The 21,084-nt window shown below is 53.9% G+C and overlaps 8 protein-coding genes across 8 annotated transcripts; 4 read left to right on the top strand and 4 right to left on the bottom strand.

The window, feature by feature from the left end:
• The first annotated feature begins 261 nt into the window (after positions 1 to 261).
• BDW47DRAFT_133764 (uncharacterized protein) lies at positions 262 to 2,111 on the top strand. The gene has a single exon (XM_024817920.1). The coding sequence runs from the start codon at positions 595 to 597 to the stop codon at positions 2,071 to 2,073; it is 1,479 nt and encodes a 492-aa protein (XP_024669161.1). The 5' UTR covers positions 262 to 594; the 3' UTR covers positions 2,074 to 2,111.
• Positions 2,112 to 2,383: 272 nt separating this feature from the next.
• Positions 2,384 to 4,708, bottom strand: BDW47DRAFT_110804 (histidine acid phosphatase). Its single transcript, XM_024813804.1, has one exon. The coding sequence runs from the start codon at positions 4,051 to 4,053 to the stop codon at positions 2,635 to 2,637; it is 1,419 nt and encodes a 472-aa protein (XP_024669160.1). The 5' UTR covers positions 4,054 to 4,708; the 3' UTR covers positions 2,384 to 2,634.
• BDW47DRAFT_110803 (replication factor C subunit 3) lies at positions 4,700 to 6,347 on the bottom strand. The gene is made up of 5 exons (XM_024813803.1): positions 6,113 to 6,347; positions 5,971 to 6,058; positions 5,746 to 5,920; positions 5,306 to 5,689; positions 4,700 to 5,249 (listed from the first exon to the last, which is right to left on the bottom strand). The coding sequence occupies exons 1-5, from the start codon at positions 6,244 to 6,246 to the stop codon at positions 4,837 to 4,839; spliced, it is 1,194 nt and encodes a 397-aa protein (XP_024669159.1). The 5' UTR covers positions 6,247 to 6,347; the 3' UTR covers positions 4,700 to 4,836.
• Positions 6,348 to 6,484: 137 nt separating this feature from the next.
• On the top strand, positions 6,485 to 7,667 carry BDW47DRAFT_67587 (actin-related protein 2/3 complex subunit 3). Its single transcript, XM_024819588.1, has 6 exons — positions 6,485 to 6,617; positions 6,689 to 6,734; positions 6,844 to 7,118; positions 7,182 to 7,294; positions 7,357 to 7,435; positions 7,493 to 7,667. Exons 1-6 carry the CDS (start codon positions 6,612 to 6,614, stop codon positions 7,538 to 7,540), a joined length of 567 nt encoding a protein of 188 aa, XP_024669158.1. The 5' UTR covers positions 6,485 to 6,611; the 3' UTR covers positions 7,541 to 7,667.
• On the bottom strand, positions 7,622 to 9,892 carry trm6 (tRNA 1-methyladenosine methyltransferase subunit GCD10). Its single transcript, XM_024819589.1, has 2 exons — positions 9,627 to 9,892; positions 7,622 to 9,557 (listed from the first exon to the last, which is right to left on the bottom strand). Exons 1-2 carry the CDS (start codon positions 9,710 to 9,712, stop codon positions 7,940 to 7,942), a joined length of 1,704 nt encoding a protein of 567 aa, XP_024669157.1. The 5' UTR covers positions 9,713 to 9,892; the 3' UTR covers positions 7,622 to 7,939.
• Positions 9,893 to 10,175: 283 nt separating this feature from the next.
• On the top strand, positions 10,176 to 13,628 carry BDW47DRAFT_110799 (MINDY family deubiquitinase). Its single transcript, XM_024813802.1, has 3 exons — positions 10,176 to 11,273; positions 11,326 to 12,194; positions 12,247 to 13,628. The coding sequence occupies exons 1-3, from the start codon at positions 10,631 to 10,633 to the stop codon at positions 13,288 to 13,290; spliced, it is 2,556 nt and encodes an 851-aa protein (XP_024669156.1). The 5' UTR covers positions 10,176 to 10,630; the 3' UTR covers positions 13,291 to 13,628.
• Positions 13,629 to 14,440: 812 nt separating this feature from the next.
• Positions 14,441 to 16,455, top strand: BDW47DRAFT_128347 (putative extracellular endoglucanase; the record flags this gene model as incomplete). Its single annotated transcript, XM_024816839.1, has 6 exons — positions 14,441 to 14,684; positions 14,740 to 14,871; positions 14,929 to 15,279; positions 15,332 to 15,353; positions 15,412 to 16,213; positions 16,294 to 16,455. The coding sequence occupies 6 exons, from the start codon at positions 14,441 to 14,443 to the stop codon at positions 16,453 to 16,455; spliced, it is 1,713 nt and encodes a 570-aa protein (XP_024669155.1).
• Positions 16,456 to 16,590: 135 nt separating this feature from the next.
• On the bottom strand, positions 16,591 to 20,110 carry BDW47DRAFT_133759 (putative DUF221 domain protein). The gene is made up of 6 exons (XM_024817919.1): positions 19,648 to 20,110; positions 19,355 to 19,587; positions 19,007 to 19,299; positions 18,052 to 18,960; positions 17,602 to 18,000; positions 16,591 to 17,530 (listed from the first exon to the last, which is right to left on the bottom strand). Exons 1-6 carry the CDS (start codon positions 19,696 to 19,698, stop codon positions 16,764 to 16,766), a joined length of 2,652 nt encoding a protein of 883 aa, XP_024669154.1. The 5' UTR covers positions 19,699 to 20,110; the 3' UTR covers positions 16,591 to 16,763.
• Positions 20,111 to 21,084: the final 974 nt, after the last annotated feature.

Genomic DNA, 21,084 nt, shown 5'->3' with positions numbered 1-21,084 from the left:
AAGCCACCAAGTGAAATCTAGCAAACGGGGGGCTAATAATGGGTAGTCAATAATAAAGACGGGTGTTTCGCATACACCCGAATATAGCAACCATTGATGGAATGAAACGAGGCTCTGAATCTCTCAGATCTGCTGTTTAGCTGCTTAGATCCTTCAGTCTGAATCCCGTCAATATGCAATATTACACATATAGCTAAAGCGTGATCGTCAGTCTTAAATTGTCTTAAACGAACCCCTCAGGCCCCTATGTATGGTTAGTAAGTCGGTATGCATGCATTGACAAATCCGGAACATCATATTCGACATCACTCGAATGTGAAACCCAATGGCTTTCCCTCTTGGTTCATTATAATTCACGCGACAAGTAGTTGAAGAAACCCTCGTTCAGCAGTCGAACCGGAAATGCCAGAAAAGTGGAGCAATTTGACGCGTCGTCGGGTCGTCCGATAGCAACGAGTCCGTCTGATCATCAACTGAACTCCGACAACTTGCTTTTTCGTGCTGACGCAGTCAAGCAACGACATGTGCAGCATACACGTCTGCCGAATTATCTCCTGACGTTGCAAGTCGGTCGATATCCAGATTGTTGGACAGATGACGGCGCTGCATCCCGCGTTCCACCCGCAAGGGATTGACACCCAGTCCACTGGTGAGATGGTCGCCTTTGGATCTTTGCGGGACTTTGCTGTCATTCCCATCGTCATTATCCCGCTGTTGGTTTCTCAAAGACGAGGGAGATGGGTGCTTTATATGCGACGGCTGGCGTTTTTGTGCGTCTGTTTTCTGATCACCCAGACCATTCGTTACAGTCGCTGTTCGCTGGGGAGTAACCTTGTCATTGGGATCTGGTCTGCGTATCTCGCTATCTGGAGCGGCGTGTTTTTGGTTTTTCGAGACTTTGAAGAGTGCCTTATGCGAGTCGAGGAGCACGTCGTTGTAGAAGCTATCCAGCAGTCCCCTTGCAAAGACCAAGCCTATACTTCTCCAGCCACCATGCAGCATGAAGAACCTTCCACAGGAAAGCGACACCAGCGACCAACATCCACAGCACCAGCATCCCAGGAGGTGCATCTCCTCCGCTGGCAAAAATACCCAGAAACTCTTCTCCACCGCTTCTTCTGGGTCCTCGATATGCTCCTCAGTCTCAAAGGCGCCGGCTGGAACTGGGGCCCATCATCGCAATCGCTCTCTCTTCCGAAACGCCTTCCATCACGAACCCCCGACGATAGGAAAAGTCCACTACGCTCTCTGATGCTTACCTCCTCGCTCAAATCCCTAGCCCTCTACCTGCAAATGCTCTTCCTCCAGGCTATCGCTCTGAGAGACCCCTACTTCTGGGGTCCCTATGCCCCGCCCTCTCATCAGCCGGCTCTGGTACCGCAGAGCGCCTTCCAGCGAGCGACTAGAGCATGTCTATCAGCAGCCATGATATGGACTTCAATGGCGCTCATTGCCTCCTCGCTGGCTCTCGCTCACGCTCTCACCACTGCCTGCATTCGCTCACTCCGCAACAAGTCAGGCGCAGTAGCCCTCGAATCCGCATGGCTCCTACACGCCGATACCCTACTCCTCCCTGACACAGGCACTAACGCACGAAAACCACCCACCCCCAAAACTACAACCACCCTCGAATGGTTCTGGGGTTCCTTCTGGCACCAGACCTACAGACAGGGTCTGGTAGAAGCCTCGCGGTGGCTCTCAACACCGCTGGGGAAGACGCGCGCCCGCACCGTAGTCTTCCGCTTCTTGGTCTTCTCCCTCAGCGGTGCTATCCATTGGTGCGGGCTGTATACCGGCTTGGTGCCGCACGGTGGAGCCCCGTCGTGGCGGCCGGTTCTGTTCTTTGCGGTGCAGCCGGTGGGGATGTTTGCTGTGGGGTGGTTGAGGAGGTTGTTGCTGTTGTTGTCGGGGAGGAGTGAGAGGTTGTGGAGGGTTGTTGATATGGGTGTGACTTTAGCGTGGTTGGTGGGGACTGCGCCGTGGCTTTTGGGTGAGTTGGCTTGGACGGGGACTTGGGTGCTTGATGTGCCGGGGTTGGGGGATGTTGGGAGGATGGTTGGGTTGGGGGATTGATGCTGATGGCTGTATTCCTTTTTTCTCGTAGAATGTCTGGTAGATTGCATAATAGACCTTTTCATGGAGTTTGGCATGTGTGCGTATATTGAGGGGGGGGTTCTCTTGACAGTGAATGTAGATACAATTTGGGAGTACTGGAAATCACTGCTACTGATACTTTTGCTACTGCTGATGTCCCACGTGGAGATTGAATAGTGAAAGCTAGAAGCTATACATACCATCTTGGGATAATCGGCTGGGGTCACGCTGTCCAAGGGACAGACCAGTTCATCAGACCCAGCCTACTCCACGGCATGTCCAGGGTCACGTTTGACTTCAGCTGAATTACTTAAGTAAGGGATTGCGTCGTTTGAGTAGCGTATATTGAGGGCCAAGCCCATGCTAGTAATAGTCATGACTGGCAGACTGAATACAGCCTCGGTTGCTATTCTCATCTCATCATCCATCATATGATACTAGGCATCTGCATGATACGGTCATAAGCCCATAAAGGCAAGTCAGTGCATGTATGCATCCACCACCCTATGATATCCATTTCGTGTGATCTCATCAACCAGGCTACGCCTTATTCTCAACAGTCTCCACCACAGCAGGCGCCTTCTTCTTCGTAATCCGGAACCCACCCACCAGCAAAATCAGCGCCTCCAGCCCCAAAACCACAGCCAAAGTGACCATCGCCCCAATAACGCCCGCCACAGTGCGCGTCACGCCATTTTGAGCGCCCTCATCCGCGGAGCTCGTCCCTGCCGAAGACGAACCCCCGTCGGAGCCCGCGCTCTTATCGCACTTCCCACCGCACTGCTCGCACCACTCCTTATCCGACATGACAGCGATCTTCTTCGTCTGGGCGACGAACTCCTCCCACGGGATGGTGGCGCTCGACTGCCCGTACAGCGCGTACTCGGAGGGCGTCGCGTCGCCGCTGATAGTGCCGTTGTGGAAGACGAAGCGCACGCTGATGTCCGAGGTGCTGGGGAACGAGTCGCCCTTTGCGTCGGTCACGAGCTCCCAGGCCATTGACGAGGCGTAGTCCGGGACGCCGGTGAAGTCGGGGCTGGCTTTGGGGAGCTGCGCGAGTCCGAAGTAAGAGAGGAAGGTGCCGTAGGAGCCGAACTGGATGTTGAGCTTGGTTTTGGCGCCCTTATCGGTGACGGTCTTGGTGAGGGCGTCGAGCATCTCGCCGGCCAGTTGGGAGCCGGCGATGGCGCGCACTGTGTCCGAGGTGTTGTACGCGAGGTTGTATTGCTCGATGTCGGCGAGGTGGGAGAGTTGTTGGAGTTCCGAGCGTGTGGGTGTGTTGCTTGTGTTGTGGATGGAAGCTACGTTGAGGTAGTCGAAGATGGCGTAGGCGTTCTTGAAGGAGATCTTGTCCGTGGAGAAGGCGCCGGTGAGTTTGTCTGACAGCGATTCGTAGAAGGACTTGGTGGAGTCGTGGAGTTCCTCGTACAGCGACGAGCTGTAGTAGTTGTTGCTGCTGATCTTGGCATTTTGGCACCCCGTGGCGTCTTGCAGCCAGGTGTTGTCCTCGCTGTCGGTGCCGGTCGTGATGAGCGACAGCGGGATCAGCTGGTAGCCGTCTAGGGGTGCTTGGATGGTGGTTTTGTTGGCGAGGGTCTCGTTGGCCGATGGTCCCACGGGGGGATACACGCCTTGCAGGAAGGCCGTGGCCGAGTTCTGCAGCACGTCGTCGGAGGGCGCCGATGCACTGATCTGGCTGAGCTTGACGACCCCGTCGTTCATGCCCTCGATGTGGTGCTGCGAGTCGGCGTCGATATACCGGTCATGGTAGTAGACACCCGTCTGGTGGACTTGGCTGTATCCCAGGTCGGTGAGCTCGGTATTCCCCAGCACCTTGGCCGTCCGGTCACCATGACGTGCAAAGATATAGGCGCCCAGCACCCTCTCCGCAGAGGCGGGATTGACAATGGTGGCCAGGAGGGCCAGAACAAGGCTTGAGGGCTGTGTGGGGGATCGCATGGTGAGAGCAAACCGATAACCTTAGGACAGTCAATTGAGGGGAAGGTGGGTGGCAGGACCCGTATAAGTAGTCCAGCCCATCAGCCTGACCGGGCGGAAGATGCCGCGGAGAAGTAACGCCAAAAACTCTAGTTCCGGCCTTTTTATCGTTGCATCGTCACCCGTTGAGGAAACATTTGGTCGATGTCTTCTTTCTACTGGCGGACCAGCTGGGTGGGGTCACCCGCCGTATAGTTATCCGCTGTTTTCTTCTCACAAAGATCAATGCAACAGGACTTGCCGCTAAAAGTTCCAGAGTCAAGAATCCATGGTCAATTGGTCAACAATTGCATTGGGTTGTGTGGCGGATGAGGAGTAACTGCGGGGATCGGTAGAGTTGGCGATGATAGACAGGCGAGACGAAAACAACCATGCGGTATCAAGCTTGCCTTGCAGCGTATTAACCACACGGAAGTTTTTACCTAATTTTATCAGTGTGCATGCTATCGCTGATGGGGAACACAAGCATCCAGAGGACGCTATCTATCGGATCTAACTGGGGGGTCTGGCTAGTATGGTTGTCGGCCCACTTCCAACCCCCCCACTCTTGTATCTGCAGGTGGTTTGGAAGGATTGTCGCGATAGTTTGAGACCAAAGTAATTGAATCGACGCTCTGCTGGTATGTGGTGTGTTCATACATCATCCAAATGATACTTGTATCGCCAGTTGAATCTAGTAGAAAAGAAAACAAGAAAAAAAGACCCAAACACCGTTTCATGCATCGTTGCTCCTCTATCATCCCACTACTGCCCCACACCAACACCCTTGTTGCCCATCAGTTCACATCCATTGCGCACCACTCCGACCACTCCCCCGGTCTGCATTGTCTCCGACCCTCCGCCCGCCAGTCGCCATTCAATCTCCGCAAGGCCTTGCAGCCAAGTGATCCGAGTCTGCGGTGGTACCTCCAGCCGTTGCAACTGCTCAGCCAACGCAGCCAGGATATCGGCCAACGCCAGACCCTTGGTGAGCTTCAATGTGTTGAGAGTGTTGAGACACGAAGTCACGTCGCTGGTGGCCAGCAATGTGGTCATGATCTCTTGGATATCCGACGGGTGCGGTGCCGCAATGCAGTCGTAGATGGTTTCGTTGGTGATCAGTTCAAGCTCCGGTACGGGCTCGTCCTTGGGGGCATTCTTCAGTGGGAGCGGTTTACCTAGAACCGCGATTAGTTCGAACTTTGTAAGGGAAGCTGGGGGGTGGGGAGCGTACTGCTGGCATGGCACGCCTGGAGCACATTCAGCGCCCGTCGCATATCACCCTGACTCAACGTGACCAAGCTATCCACAGCGTCGGGCTGGATGTTCACCTGCTCCTGCTCAACAACCTTGTCGACTAGCACCCGAATATCTTGCTCCTTCAACGGGCTGAATCGGAATCGCGTACACCGCGACAGTAGAGCTGGCGACAGCTTGTGGGTATAGTTGGCGATAATGCAGAATCGGGTGTTGGCCGTATACCGCTCCATGATCCGTCGGAGTGCCATCTGTGCGGTCGAGGTCATTGCGTCCGCTTCGTCCAGGATAATCAACTTGTACGATGCGAGAGAGGAGCCGCCGGCTGTCTGGGGCGCCATGGAGAAGATCTGCTTGGTGCCTGTATATACTTGTGAGCTGGAGATGTCGCGTGACGCGAATTCTGGGCGGACGAACTGGCAAATGTCTTGATCTGTTCCCGAACCACGTCAATGCCTCGGTCGTCACTCGCGTTGAGCTCCAGCACCATCTGTCGCATGTTCTTGGTGCCATAAATCCGTCTCGCGAGGGCCAGAATCGTAGAGGTCTTTCCGGTTCCTGGGGGACCGTATAACAGTAGATGAGGGAGACGCTGGTACATAATCAGCGACGACATTTCATGATAGCACGGTCGGCGCGTACATTCTTGTCTACAAATCGGTTAATCGTAGCGATGATATCGTGGTGTCCCGAGACATCCTCGAGGGTATCCGGTCGGTATTTCTCCACCCTACACCAGTCAGTCAGTCATACGACAACAACGGTTCCCAGAGTGGTAGCTCACCAAGGCAGGTTGTCTTGAGCCTCTACTGGCAAATCTGCTGCCGGTCTCTTGGCTTTGGCGTTCGTGTTGTCGGAGCTGAACTGGACCTTGGACGACGGGACATCCACGTCCATTGCATCTTCGACGTCCGACATGTTGGAAAATCGTGAGTGATATGCGAATAAGTGGAATCTTTAAAAAATTCCGAGTGAAAGTACTGATCAGAGAGAACTAGCCGGAGGGAACCATCCAAGACGCGTAGAAAGACAGGCGCGTAAAGAGGTTCGGGGCCGGAAAATCGTCTGGACGGGAGCGACCGAGCAGACCGCCAGGAGAGACGGTCATTCTGGGTGATGACATGAAATACTGCCCACTCTGGCAAGCACCGCCTCCGTCCTCCGCCCCTCAACTCTCTCCGGTGATCCTGGAATCATTCTATCTCCGTCACCGTCTCCTCTCTATATCGTTCGACGCTGTTTTGTTAGGGACGTGTTGATTGCAACTCTCCACACAAGTCAATATGCCCGTATGCCAGCCATCCCCTACTTTCCAAAGCTCTTGGTGGATCCTCCTCCTATCTAACCCCCCCCGATCTAGGCGTACCACTCCATCTTCCTCGAAGACCGGGATGTCGGCTTAATCGGTCTGTTTACCCCAATCTCTGCGCATAGCAATTGAGAGATCTTGCCGCGACCTCGTCTACAGCTGGAATCGAATCGTTTCGTTCTCAACTAATCCCGCACGGCGTCCAGGCAACTTCCCCGTCCTCCCCCTCCGCACCCGCACTCGCGGCCCCGCATACACTCTCCCTCCTCTGCCGCCCAACGTCTCCGACCTCGACGTGCCCACAGACAGCGAATCCTACGACTGCGTCGATGAAATTCTGTCGCTCTTCCGCGCCAATGTCCTGTTCCGCAACTTTGAGATCAACGGTCCCGCCGACCGCATGCTGATCTACGGCACTCTCTTCATCACAGAATGCTTGGGCAAGGTCCGCTCGAACATGTCCTCGCTCGAGGCGAGCAAGGTACGTCCTGTCCCGTTGGAATGCATGTCTTATATACCTATATTCTGACTGTCGCCGCGATAGGCTCTGAACAACGTCGCCCTCGATCACTTCGCTATCCCCGGTGACGTGTCGTTCCCCCTCAACCAGGCCTTTGAGCCCGCCCGTGACCGCCAGGACGCCGAGATGCTCCGCCAGTATGTCCATACTTGTTGTTTGCGACTGTGTTTTATATTTGACCGGCTAATGCTGTGACTAGGTACATCTCCCAGGTGCGACAGGAGATCGCTATCCGGCTACATGCGAGGCTATACCCCGGTGGCGCTGGCCCGTCCAAGGTGAGTGGTCCTCGCTTATCGTAACCAACGGACATCAACTAACAAGTGGATACGCAGTGGTGGTTAAGCTTCGCGAAGAGAAAGTTCATGGGAAAGAGCTTCTAGGCTAGGAGGGACTGGATAGATGGACACCGCTTTTTATTTGGTCACAATTGAGCGTATGAGAAACCCAATGGTCATTTTCTGTGTTTCTTGAAATTCTCTATGATGCTTTTTGAGCTGTTATAATATTCGTACATGAAATTTTCCTTTCTTCCCTGTGCTGTGGCAGCTAAGCTGGTGCGGCGGGGGCCGACGAGTGAGTCTCCAGTGACGGTAACGGTTCGCCCTGGCTATGCCCAGCTCCGTCGTATAGAACACAGGCACTCGCCACGAGCATAAATATGCAGCCGCATGGAGATCTGGCATGACGGGGTTTTGGAAAGGCTGTCGTCAGAGCGTGCTCGAACCCGTATCGGTGTGGTTGCGTTTCGTACATTCAATTAACAAAAGAAAAAAAAGGGTTCACGAATTCATTTCAACGTCCGCCCCAGTGCTACTATCCGCCGTCGTCGCGCCGGTGTCCATCCTCCGCCTCTTGCGGCTGGGGTTCCCCGCTGCCTGGATTGTCTGCTGCGTCGGTAGCACTCGACTGGCGTGGAATATATACCCCTCGGCACCGCCGCGCCCAGACATCATCGGGTGTGTCCGGCCCGGAAGGACCTGCCAGGAGCGCACGCGGGAAGTCTCAAGCGTAGGCGCCAGCAGAAGCGTCGGGTTGACGTAGAATTCCTCGGCCAGCTCGGGGTAGAGCGGGTCCTGGGAATCGACCCCGGCGGTGTCTGTCGTCTTCTCTTGTTCTTGCCGCCGCTGGCCGAGTTGGTTGCGTTTTGTGATGTAGGCGGTCTTGCGCGCGGTCGAGTAAGAATCCATTACTTCGGTGAGGGGCTCGATGACGGGCGAGTAGACGGCGACTGGGGCCGATCCGGACAGTAGTGGGACTGTGTTGCGCAGAACGCTGATGGGCTTCATGAGGGTTGCGACGACGAGTCCGTCGAAGCCGCCGGCGCGGGCTTCGTTCACCACCGCCTGGGTGCGCTCCCACCGGGCACGTTTCCGGTAGTATGTGCTGCGTTTGCTGGATTTGAGGGCGGCGATTTCGTCGCTGGTGAGGAGCTCGGGTTCTTGCGCGTAGATGGTGTCTTCTTGCGGTTCGAGCAGTTGGAGCCAGGAGACGGGCTTCAGGTGCGAGTAGAGCGGGTGCGTCTCGCTTGGGTTGTCTTGGTCGTAGCCGAAGTATTTGAGGAGCGACATGTTGGGTTGTTTGTTGGCGTGCAGGAGGACGATCGAGTTGTCTGCGGCGGACATGTGCGTGTGTCGCGGATGCCGCGAGGCGGGCTGCTGCTCCCCTTGAGCACCTTCGACGGATGGTACGTCGTCTGACCCCTGTTGTTCCCGGTCGTCTTCGCCATCGTGCGGGTATAGAATCCCCATCCGTTCCGCCATCGCCGCCACGACCAGCCCGCCCGTTTCGTCAATCACGAGGTAGCGACCGCGGGGCTTCGACGCGACTGCGCCGTCGAGTGGCGAGTTCCCGGCATGGTGCACATTCGCCCAACACCCCAGCAGCCCGATCAGCTCGTCCCGCAGCTCCATGATCCGCGCAGCGTCCTTGTCCTGGAGCATGTAGTTCGTCAAGAGGCTGACGTCCATCGGCACAACCGTAAACCGCTTCATGTACTTCTTCCGCTTGCGCAGGGTGTATTTGGCGAGCGAGAACGCCGTCTTCTGGTCGAGCGCCGAGTGCGACTCGAGAATCTTCGCGATGATCTCGCGCCCGGACCCCGTCGACTCCTTCTTCAGCGCCTCGATCTCCTCCAGTGTCAGCTTCTGCGCCGACCCGTCGTCCACAATCTCGCGGTTTGTGCGCATCGGCAGGCTTTCCCCGTTCACGTCGGGCTCGTCGCCGTCGCCTTCGCCGTCTGCGATCAGCGTCTCTGCGTGTAACTCGGCTGCCGTGATCAGGCGCAGATTGTGGCCGTTGTTTTCGCTGGCGTCGTCGAAGACTTCGAAGGTGAGGTAGAACGGTCGCCCGATGATCTGGTTGGCGGGGAAGGTGCCATATTTGCCGAGGAAGATCATTCTAGTTTTCTGTTAGCACACGACCATCCCCGAGACCACGAATAGGGCAGTAAGGGAATATCGGTCATACGTGTCAGGCACCACCTTCAAGATCTTGGTCGCATCCGACGGCAGTCGGAAGGCGACATATTGATTGGGGCGCACGTAGGAATGCATCGCGCTCAGAGAATCGAGTCTGTAGCAATGCCTGTAAATTCAGACCAGCTCTATCCTCTAGTCTCAGACCAACACTGGCAGTTTCCAACCAAGTCAATCACTTCTGCAACCGTGCCAAACTGGATCATCCATCCCAATTTTTTTCTCTATGCGATAACGCACGGGCCATGCGGAGTCGCGATAGTGATTATGTAATTATACTCACCGCCCTAGGAACCCCGTGTTCTTCCGGATAACGGGCAGAATGATGTGTATGGTTACCGCCCTGTACACTGTATAGTTACAGACACGCCGTCATTTGGGGAAGTTGACCCACTTGGCTGCATCTCCGCCATTCAGCATCGTTGAAGCTACTGAGTCCATCACTCTCCATAACCAACAGTGGCGCGGTGGAATCTTGATCGATATGATAGGCAACACCTCTGATCGCTGTGGATCCTTATATATGAACAGGTTGAACCACCAACTTTCGTCACTGAAGCTAGTTCTTTCTATTTACCCAGACCAAGGTTGGTTATAGGAACGAAAAGCATGGCCATCCCCTCATGCTAGCTTTACTCTTATGACTAGTCAATTCGACATACTAAATACACCAGTGGTACCTTCAGTCTCTCAGATCGCTCTAGGCTGACTGCATCAACTGTCACTCCCCCGTCCCAGCCTGGTCTGCCTGTGTCGCCTCTCTAAGCCACTGACTAGTCTCGTTTACGATCCGGTGGTTTACAACTTCGCCTCAACCATCCATACTTCATTCGTGCATGGGGTCTTTGGGTTCTATTGTCTTTTGGTTGCCCGGTTAGGATTCGCTAGCGGTATTTATATTCACGAACGGGGGTCCACACGTTGCTCCAGCCTTGCACGTCGGCGAGTGCGCCTGCTGTCCTACGTCCGCTATAAGAGCTAGCCTTATTCGCCTTCATGGTGTTGCGCAAGCGAGCTCCTCCACACCTGTCAATTCTCGGTCAAGGAAACGCTCCTGCGGACTATCGCTCAGATCCTCGCTCGTTGACCCCCAAAACCGCCCCGACCGTAAAACCCGCGTCGTCTTCTCCCCCAAAGCGTTTGACCCGCCCCAGGCGAGCCCAGAGCTCTCCGCACCCCCACCGCGTGCCGTCTTTGCAATCGGTCTACTCCCCTGATCTCCGTACGTCACCGGCCTTCGATTTGATGCCGTTGGAGCAGGCTCAGAAGTCTCCGGTTCGGAATTCCCCCGGCGACAACCCAGTTCCGTGGATGGACGAGCTCGTGGAACGGCCAGGCCAGAGTCGCCCCCAGTCGGTGGATTCGGCACCGCGTTTCAATATGGAAAACAATACACATAACGAAGGACCCGTAGACGAGCAGAGAGGTCAGGGCCGTGTTCCCTCGATCCTCGTCGCGGGGAACCAGCGGAAAGCAGAGGGCCAACAAGCCCCTACCCATGCTCACGATCAGCCTCCGGTGCAGTTGCAGTCCAACAATCCGTTTTTGAAGGCTCAGCAAAACCATTCGGATAATCGAACGTCAGATGCGGGATCGTCATTCACATCCCAGGATGGCGCAAGCGGACAACTGGGCCAGGGTGAGTTCAAAGACGCGTTCTCTATTAAGAAATGTTGGCTGACCAAGAGTAGATGAAGGCTATATTCCTATGACTGCACGCATATCGCTTGTTGACGAAAGTAATTCGGAAAATCAGTCAGCGACCGAGACATCGAACGCGACTGCCCAGTATCAGCATCCGGGGCAAAGCCAACCTCCAGTTGATCAAGTCAACAACGATCAATACATAGCTTTGCCCATGTCTGCTTCCGATCCGCTTCGACCCATGTCATACGACGGCCAGGTGTCCGCGTACATGACACCGCCGTCGGGGAAGTTGTCGCCGTTCGATGGAGGCAACACCCCTGCGACCCCTTCTACACCAGCTACGGGCTCGTCTCACGTCCTCGTCGAATTCGATCAATCCTTGCAGTCAGAGCCTAGCCCTGCTGAGGTGCCTCCGCCGAGCTACGAGTTGTACAAGCAACGGGAAATCCACAAGGACCACGGAAAAGCCCCGTCTTTGCCGGATCGCTCGGTCACGGGACCCAGCGGCGCTGCCGTCTTTCAGCCCAGAATACTCCCCCCTCTTTCCGAGGCCGAAGAGAAGCGGCAGAGAGAGCAACGGTCGGAGACTTATGCTATCAGACATATCAACTGGAAGGATAGCACGGGGAAGATGCGCGAATCCCCGATTTTGGTTCAGAATAAGAATGGACCCTGCCCGTTGTTGGCTCTCGTCAATACGATGGTCCTGCGAGCCAGCGAAAACGACCCTCCACCCATCGTACGGGCCTTGCGGACTAAAGAGCAGATATCGCTCGGCTTATTGATCGAAGCCTTATTTGACGAATTGACGACACGTCTGGGTCCTGAGGAAGAGCTTCCGGATATTGAGGCTCTGAGCCGATTTTTGACTATGTTGCACTCCGGCATGAACGTCAATCCCCGGCTCACATTGGTATGCTACCATCGTCCTTTCTATGATATTAGCTGTATTAACTCCGTTCTAGACATGGAGGGAAGCTCTTGGGACTTTTGAGGCTACCGATGATATCCAGCTCTATGGTACCTTCGGAGTGCCATTAGTGCACGGCTGGGTTGCGGCCCCTAGAAGCGAAGCTGATTATGCACTGGCGCGCCTAGGCAAGTACCACGAAGATATACAGTTGCTTCCCTTCCGCAAACATGAGCTTGAAGACCGTGTCACCCGCGGGGAGTCGCTTTCTCCAGAAGATGAAGAAGTTCTGAAAGATATTCAAACCATCGAGAAGTTTACGGATATCGAAAACGCTACTCAATTGAGCGCTTTCGGCCTAGACCATCTGACCAAAAAATTGGCCCCTGGGTCGTTTTCCATCCTGTTCCGCAATGACCACTTCTCGACTCTTTACAAGGACCCTCGTTACAACCGGCTTTTCACCCTCATCACCGATGCTGGGTATTCCAATCACGCAGAGATCGTGTGGGAGTCCCTGGTCGATGTAAATGGTGCCGTCTCGGAGTTCTACTCGGGCGATTTCCGCTCCGTGGACCATTCTCAATCCCATTCCTCCCCTGGGGCGTCCGACCCGTCCGGCCCACGAACATCCAGCACTGCTCTCAAACCCCCGGTCCCACGGAAGGACGGGGCCCCATTGACTGCTCAAGAACAGGCGGATGCAGACTTTGCCTATGCACTCTCGCTACAGTACCAGGAAGAAGAGCAAGAGCGCACGGCAGCCAATCGCAGCCGTGTCCGAGTACCCTCCACGTCTACGCCGCAGAACAACCGGGCTACATCCCAATCATCCGGTCAAGGTCGTCGGCCCACTTCTACCCGCCAGTTTTTCCAGCCCCAGCGGGGCAACACCGAAGAAGACGGTCCTCCGCCTTCATACGAACAGGCGGCTAAGAGTCCGGAATACTCCCCAGAACGAACACATCATCTAGTGCCCGAAACTCCTTCATACACCCCATATACCAGGAACCAGTACGGGCGACGACCGGCCAGCGGTGCCGTCGGCGCAGGGCTACCTGATCGCAGGGATCGGAACAAAGACTGCGTGGTTATGTAAATGCAGCTATCAACCCATCTGGCGTGGAAAGGCTTTTTACAGCTCGCCACCACGTCAGCTAACTTTATGACGGACGATATTTATGATGCAATGTATTCTACATAGATACCAATAGCAACAGCGCCTCTAGTACGCCTTATCCTTGTTGGGTTTGTGGATTTTGAGATGCTCGCGTTTGCCTTGTTTTCTTTCCGTTTTATCTCCTATTCTTTTTCGTTTAGGGGAACACTTAGGGCATTTATGTTCTGTCTATTTTTCCCGGCCGCATACACGTTATGCTACATGGTATTGAGCAACGGCATTGGTTATCATTGAAATAATGCAATAATATACCTTTTGGTTCTTACAGGCCTTTGATCACAGAACTTGGGTGCAGTGTCAATCAATGTTTGAAGATAATATAGTGCCCACATTGTCCATTGGAACAGTTCGATGACTGGCACGTGCTTTTTCTGAGCGATCGACGACAGCATCAGGAAATGACCGAAACACTTTCCGTCTCAATACTGCAGGATGGCTTGCTATAGACCTCGTTGCTCTAGACCTCGGTACTCCAGTGCTGGTCAGTACTGAATGATTTCATTGGCGGGAAATTCTCTAGACATGGCCCTAGTTGGTCCTCTTGCCGATAAGACTTCTTCAGGTTCCGACCCATAGTTACCTCCACTGACGAGCGCTAATATATCAATCTGCAGACTCATATTTTCCGAATCGATCCTTAATCTGGAGATCGCATGGATATTACGTCTCGGCCCGCCGGTCCGCCGGTTGAATAGATAAGCTGTGGAGTGTATTCGTCCACCTCTTGTCCTTCTCTTGAAATGCTCCTATGTTTGTTGGTTATTGCCGCGGATTGATTGTGACATCCTGTTTCCTGTGGGGTATAAGATGAGCTCCACCATGGTGTGATTTATCGGAAATTACGCACCTCGTTGATGAGTTCGTAAAGAACGTTTGATTGACGCGATGGAATAACCATACAATGATGGCGTTTACTCGGAGACAGCTCCGTGTATTCTTGAGTCTGTGGATATATCAACTATGTAGCACTTAATCAGATATAGTCCCGTCTGTCACCTTCACCTGGATCGAAATGATCATCCAATATTACGGCTTTGCTTCACCCGCTGTCGTCTGAAATCTCGCTAACATGCAGCCTTTACTTCTTCTCTCCCTATCGGTCTTCCTTCAAGGCTCCTGGGCCGCCCTTGAATGTCCAGGGTCATTCGAGGACATCTCCGCTGCGGATTATGTAGCCAACCTCCACCCAGGATGGAACGTAGGGAACACTCTTGACGCGGTCCCTGACGAAGGCTCGTGGAACAACCCTGCCGTCGAGGCCGCCACCTTCGACCAGGCCAAATCGGCTGGATTCAAGAGCATTCGTCTTCCAGGTCCGGTCCCCAGCGGTCTCTTCGTACCTGGCCATCACTAACGTCGACCAACTAGTCACCTGGGCGGATCACTTCACGGGCGAATCCCCCGACTGGACAGTCGACGAGGCATGGCTTCAGCGCGTCGCCGACGTCGTGGACATGATCACCTCGCGCGATCTCTACGCCATCGTCAATGTGCACCATGGTGAGACCCCTCCTAGAATGGCGTGGTCTCAATTGCAGACCAGGCTAACATGAGCAGACTCGTGGCAATGGGCCGACGTCACCCAAGAAGGAGCCAACCTCACCGTGATCGAGGAACGGTTCTATCGCCTGTGGTACCAGATTGGCACGAAGCTGGGCTGTGCGTCCAACCTGGTTGCCTTTGAGCCTATCAATGAGCCTCCTTGCAATGATGAGAAAGATGCTGCTGAGATCAATAAGCTGAATGATATCTTTTTGAAGGCGATCAACGACGTAGGTGGGTTCAACCCCAAACGCGTGGTGACGCTTGTTGGGGGTGGTGAGGATAGCGTCAAGACTTCGCAGTGGTTTGAGGCTCCGACGGGGTACTCGAATCCGTTTGCGATTCAGTTCCATTATTATAGTCCTTGTGAGTCTATTCCCAAGTCCATATAGCCACCAGCATACTAACCAAGCTCTAGACGACTTTATCTTCAGCGCATGGTGAGCACAGTCCCCATCCTATATTATCCTCACCCATCCCTAACAGATATCCAAACAGGGGAAAAACAATCTGGGGCTCCGACGCCGACAAAGACACCGTAACAACAGACTTCAAGCTCCTCCGCAACAACTTCACCAAGGTCCCCCTCGTCCTCGGCGAATTCGACGCCTCCCCAACAAACACCGAGCCCGCCGCCCGCTGGAAATACTCAGACCATCTCGCCCGCACCGCAGCAGCGCACAACGTCTCCTACATCCTCTGGGACAACGGCCTCGACCACCTCGACCGCAAATCCGGCGTCTGGCGCGACCCCGTCTCCATCTCCATCCTCAATAACCCCGACACTGGTGTCTCCAACAGCCTCCCAGATAGCACGCAAGACCCCGCCGCTACAACCCAGCAGTCCTCGGCCTACATCTTCCACCAGTCCGGCACAAAGGTCGCCGCGCAAAGCCTCCCCTTCATCCTCAACGGCAACGCCCTCCAAACCATCAAGCTCTCCAACGGCACAACCCTCAAACCAAACACAGACTACACCCTCTCCGACTCGAAACTCACCTTCCAGGCCTCCTTCCTCTCCAGATTCTTCTCCACAGCCACCGCCCCGGGCGTCCGCGCATCCCTCTCCCTAACCTTCTCCGCTGGCGCCCCCTCCCTCATCCAGCTCGTCCAGTGGGATAAACCCGTCCTGAAGACGGAATCCGCAGCCGCTTCCGCCGTCGCGGGCTCGGACCTCCCTATCCCTGTTACGTGGAAAGGTCTCGCCAAGCCAGCTGCTGTTAAGGCACTTACGAAAGATGGCACTTATCTTGTTGACGATTGGACGCAGTATTTGGGGCCGTTGCAGCAGGCACGAGCGGTATGCTTTTCCCCCTTCTCGTCCCCATATCCATACATCCACATAGACAACCAGTCACTTACTAGCCATCGGCGCAACAGACATACAGCAGCCAGTGGAACTGGGATGCGTCTAATGTTATTCTCACTGCGGATGCCATTGACGCGGTCGTCGCTGCTAAACAGGACACTGTGTTCACGTTTGAGTTCTTTCCCAGGGTGGAGGGAGGGGCGAATTCTGTTAATTTTACTTTGACGGTTTGATTTTGCTTAGCTGGGTGGTTGGTAGTAGGGGATGTTCGGTATGTATGTAGTGTGTATGTCATATTGTAAGTCTCTTTATCTAGACTAGGTAGTTCATTCTGCCATTTTCTTATGTCTTGTCATATAACCATATGTCCCGTCCCATGCGAAGAATTGTATAGCCTGTGTGTGTGTGTGTGTGTGTGTGTGATGTGAACAGCAGGGCTGTACGTCCCAAGAAAAAAAAAATCAACGATGAAAATGGAAATGAACACCCTATGACCCATAAACAGTTTACCCAAAAAAATTCATCAGAGATAACAAAGAAATCAATACAAAATCTTCAGCTCCCACAACGGCAAATGCGGATCATACTTATCCCAAACAATCCTATTCCGCTCATTGAGATGCGCTTTCTCATCCGTGATAGCTATCTCACTCGGCGTCTCCATCACCTCCTGCGCACTGAACCCCCACTTATCGCGCGGGATCCACAGCGTCGGCAGACGCGCCTTGACGCAAGGCTCGTAGTAGGCGTTGAAGCGCTCTTCCTCAGAGCACTTGATCTCGACGTGCTCGCGGCGCACTTTCTGCCGCAGCGCCGCGTAGTCGCGGTACAGGTTCGGGTGGAACCACTTCCAGGCGGCGGCCCAGCGGCTGCGCACTTGTTTGATGTGGGGGTGGGTGGTGGAGGTGGAGGTGGGGCTGGTGCTGGCGTCGGTGTCTGTGCGGAAGGAGTCTTGTTTGGTTTTTTGGGTCGCTTCTTCGGTGTCGAGGGTGCGCGGGAGGAACGTGTTGAGGGGCTGGAGGGCGTCGTTGAGGGACATGTGGGCTAGGGTGGTGACGATTGTGAAGAGGACCATTATGATGAGTGGGCCGATGGCGCTTTTTATGGCGAAGAGCCCGATCATGCAAATGTTGGCTAGGTAGATTCCTGTAAGGAGGTGTTGGAGGGCGCGCGGGTAGACGAGGCCCTTGGTGTCGATGCGGAGGTCGTAGACGAAGAGTAGGTTGTAGCGGTAGGCTTGGTATACGAGGTAGAGGCCGATGAAGGCGAAGCCGAGGATTAGAGGTGCGATGCAGGAGTATGTTAGGGCTGTTGGCGTTAGCTTTTTTATTCTTTCTCTTTTTCTTCTCTAGCCGCGTGGAATGAAAGCGTTGACATACCGATAACTCCCATATTGGTAAAGACAGGGAATATATTCCCCCAGCTGATGCCACCGAGCGCCGACCACCGCTGGTACAGCTGTCGAGGGGACCGGTCGAAGAAGGTGGCTATGAACTTGAACACCAGCACCCCTGCTACCTGGACAACTGCCATGGAACTCATGGTCAGACCCTGCAGGAGGAAGTATGCGATGTAGAAGTTAGTCGCCTTTGGCAGGTTCTCTGCGAGGAGGTCCTTTGCTGATAACGGATCCTTGATGATCTGCTGAGTGGCTGCCGATGCCGCTGACGTTAATGTCGTCACGAGAAACACTTGTACCACTTGGAAGCAGAAGTGGGCGCTCTGCGTGAAGAGCTCAACGTGAGAATTGGACGGCACGCCAGCACAGCGGGCGCAGACTGGTAGGGTTAGCTGGTCTGACTTGTGCAAGGATATAGATGTGTACATACATCGGCAAATAATTGGGACTAGAGACATTAGGAGAACTAGGGCAAATGATGGCAGTAGCCCAGATATCACCCCCTTGATTTCATCGGGGAGCTTGTCGATAAAGCCGAGAAACGGCAGGATTTTGGTGAGATAGGTGATATTAGATATCAAGCCAACCGCAGCCGCCGGTATGGACCAGAATACTATCAGGGCCGCGATGCCACCTTTGATCGCAAATTTGCGCACAACGCGTTGCCACCAGCTGAGATTCAGCGCCGACCACACCACCTCCCGGGGGGAGATGCCAATGTATCGCGGAGTCATGTGCATCGGCTGATGGTGTGATAGGGTCTGCAAAGCGACCTGGGCATCGTTTTGCGTTTCAAATTCAATGAACACGGCTGACAAATACTTCACCTCGCCGTCTTTGTGCTTCTGTTGCAGGTGGTTCACCTCTTCAGTGACCTCGCGAAGTTGCTCTCGCAGCCAGCGGATAGTGTCAACTTTTTTCCCAAACATCTTAGGCCGGTGCATCGGTCGTTTGATATGGTGATACACGGAAAAGTCCCGGCCAGCCTCGCAGTCATTACATGTGTCATCGGTGAGGCTTCCTTTCTCCAAAACCTTGCGACGTGCGGAGTTCGCGGCTCGAATCAGCTTGGTCTCAGCGCTCTCCAACCGGTACGCCAAGGTTTCCTGCCTTGAGACTTTTTTCTGTAGTTCCTTGCAGTCGGACGTGATCCATATCCGTCGAATCGACTCGCCAAATACCTGGCGTAACCTTTTCTCATTCTTGTAATCTTCTGGGACGGACATGAATAGCACCGTTCGAGATGATATGCGATGGACGTAGGCGGGGGAGTTGAGATATGCCTGTCGCAAATTGGCGTAGAATATGCTCTCCCGAGTTACCACATAAAAGACAAATGCTATCGATGTTAGCAATGCTGAAGGTGGAAGCCAAGGGACACTTACTGAAAAATATAATGGCCACGACAGCATGTGCATAATATCTCGTCGGATCTTTCACGTTGCTAAAGCTCAGCATATCAAGCTGCGTGTTCCCTGCGCCGCCAGTGGCATGGATAGGAAGCAGGATCGGCCATGTTATTAGACACCCGGTGAAGCAAGTGGAACTGAGCACTCTTATAAACCGAAGGAATAGATATCCATCCATGGACGAAGAGTGAAGCACGTAATTATCCGAGATCTTGAGAAAACTCCCAAACCAGTTGAGGAATCCTGACGGTAGCTCAGGGCTCCGCTCACTATCAAGCTGATGAGTAAGTCTCCGAGAATCGTGGGCTCTAGATGGGTACATACTGTTCGTGCCAGCACGGTAGATGGGTCCTAGGAGCGTACCACCGTTGCTGAGTTCGTCGGCAGATCAAAAACAGGCCAAACCAAAACACCGCAATTACCAGCGCGGGGAGGAGAGTTGCGATAAGCGCGGAAAGTGACGTCGACCCCTCGACCCCGAAGTTCTCCATGGTCTCTGAGGTCTTGGTCGAGGCATTCCCCTGCGCAGAGCCGACATTGGGGTCATTGTTTGGATCCTGCCAAGGCGTGTCAGAAAACGAGATTGCGGGGTGGATGGATTATTCGATCTGACCTACCAAAAGATCCTGCCGCTTCACAAGGACATCAAACCAGCGAAAGTCAGCCATGATTACCTGCTCGTGGCCATTGACTGTTGGGACGAAAGCAGACAGTGCAGGTTATACCACACATTCGGGGTTGTGAGCATTCAGGAGCTGGTCTCGGGGCAGATTCCCTGTCAAAAAAATATTCAGCGAGCGGGCCGTCCCACTACTAAGGCTCGGATTCCATGGCAGCTGAATCCCAGACTCGTTGGACCTGTCAGTGGTACTTTTAGGTACGATTGCACAATGCACATGGTGACGGCTGGCCGGCGCATGGAATTAGCGCAGTGTGACGGTGGATCCAATGCCATTAGCGGGCTGGCCGGACCAAACCATTGGAATGCATACGCGATCCTATCGCGATGGATTTTCTCTCAGGGGCATGCTGATTGGATTGACACGATCCTTGCCATAGATAGGTTGGCACAGAACGCGGTCGTCGGCACCGCACCATATGTTGATCAGGGGAGGGCGGAGCCATGGGGCCAGATTTGGAACCATAGAAAGATATCGAAAGGACTGAGAGATCACAAAGGGCCGTCCATCGAGGTGGAATATGCATGTAGATCGGCTGGCAGAGGACGCCGTCGCGGTTAGCAGTCACTAGTGCCCCGTCCGCCTGGGGATCATCTACTAAGATACCATATTGGGGATAGGCCGATCATTGCTGGGGTTGACATCCCGACATCCTCAGCAAGGAATGCCATGAGGATGATCGGACGCCACGACAAAATTCAACTTATTGCAATAGGAGGGTCGTACTCCAGAGTAGGAGTGTGATTAACAGACGTGGAACACAAAGAGTATCGGAAGTCATCACAGTTTTTTTTTTCGATGGTCAAATGGGGCTGGCTGCCTAGCGCGATCGCAAACAGCCCCAGCAGCGAACGAGCGGGAGTTACTCGGCGTTCAACACGTCCTCACGACTTCCAAATGAGAAAAACAGCAAACCATGCAAGGGAGGGGGGGGGGGAGGAGTCTCTTTAGATTAACATCGCATGGCTCGTTCGTGTATTTGGCTGACAGACAACCACGAGGTCAGTCCTTAATTGTACTTCTTATACTTTCTTATACTATATGTGAACAGAGGGGGCCCTACCTTCAAACCAAATAATTTTGACACCATCGCTACGGATGTCCTCAGTATTTCTCGTTGACATGTTAAGACCTGGACAAATTGCAAGCGATTCTTCCAAGAGCCAAAGGGGATGGCTGGCGCTATTAGAGAAGGATTTAATTGCGTCCACCCTTACTGTGCAAGAATCAACACGGTAGTGGGCAGGTCCCCTTGCGGAAAACATGTTGGCAATCATGGAAGGATTCTATCACCATCCATTTGGAATAATTGTAGTCACAGAACCTCAACCTCCCGGGCCTTCTTTTTTTTTTCTTTTTTTTTTTTTTTTTTTT

The sequence above is a fragment of the Aspergillus candidus genome (assembly GCF_002847045.1).
Source record: "Aspergillus candidus strain CBS 102.13 unplaced genomic scaffold BDW47scaffold_50, whole genome shotgun sequence".
In the NCBI taxonomy this organism is placed as follows: Eukaryota; Fungi; Ascomycota; class Eurotiomycetes; order Eurotiales; family Aspergillaceae; genus Aspergillus; species Aspergillus candidus.
This window is presented reverse-complemented; position numbering and strand designations above follow the sequence as displayed.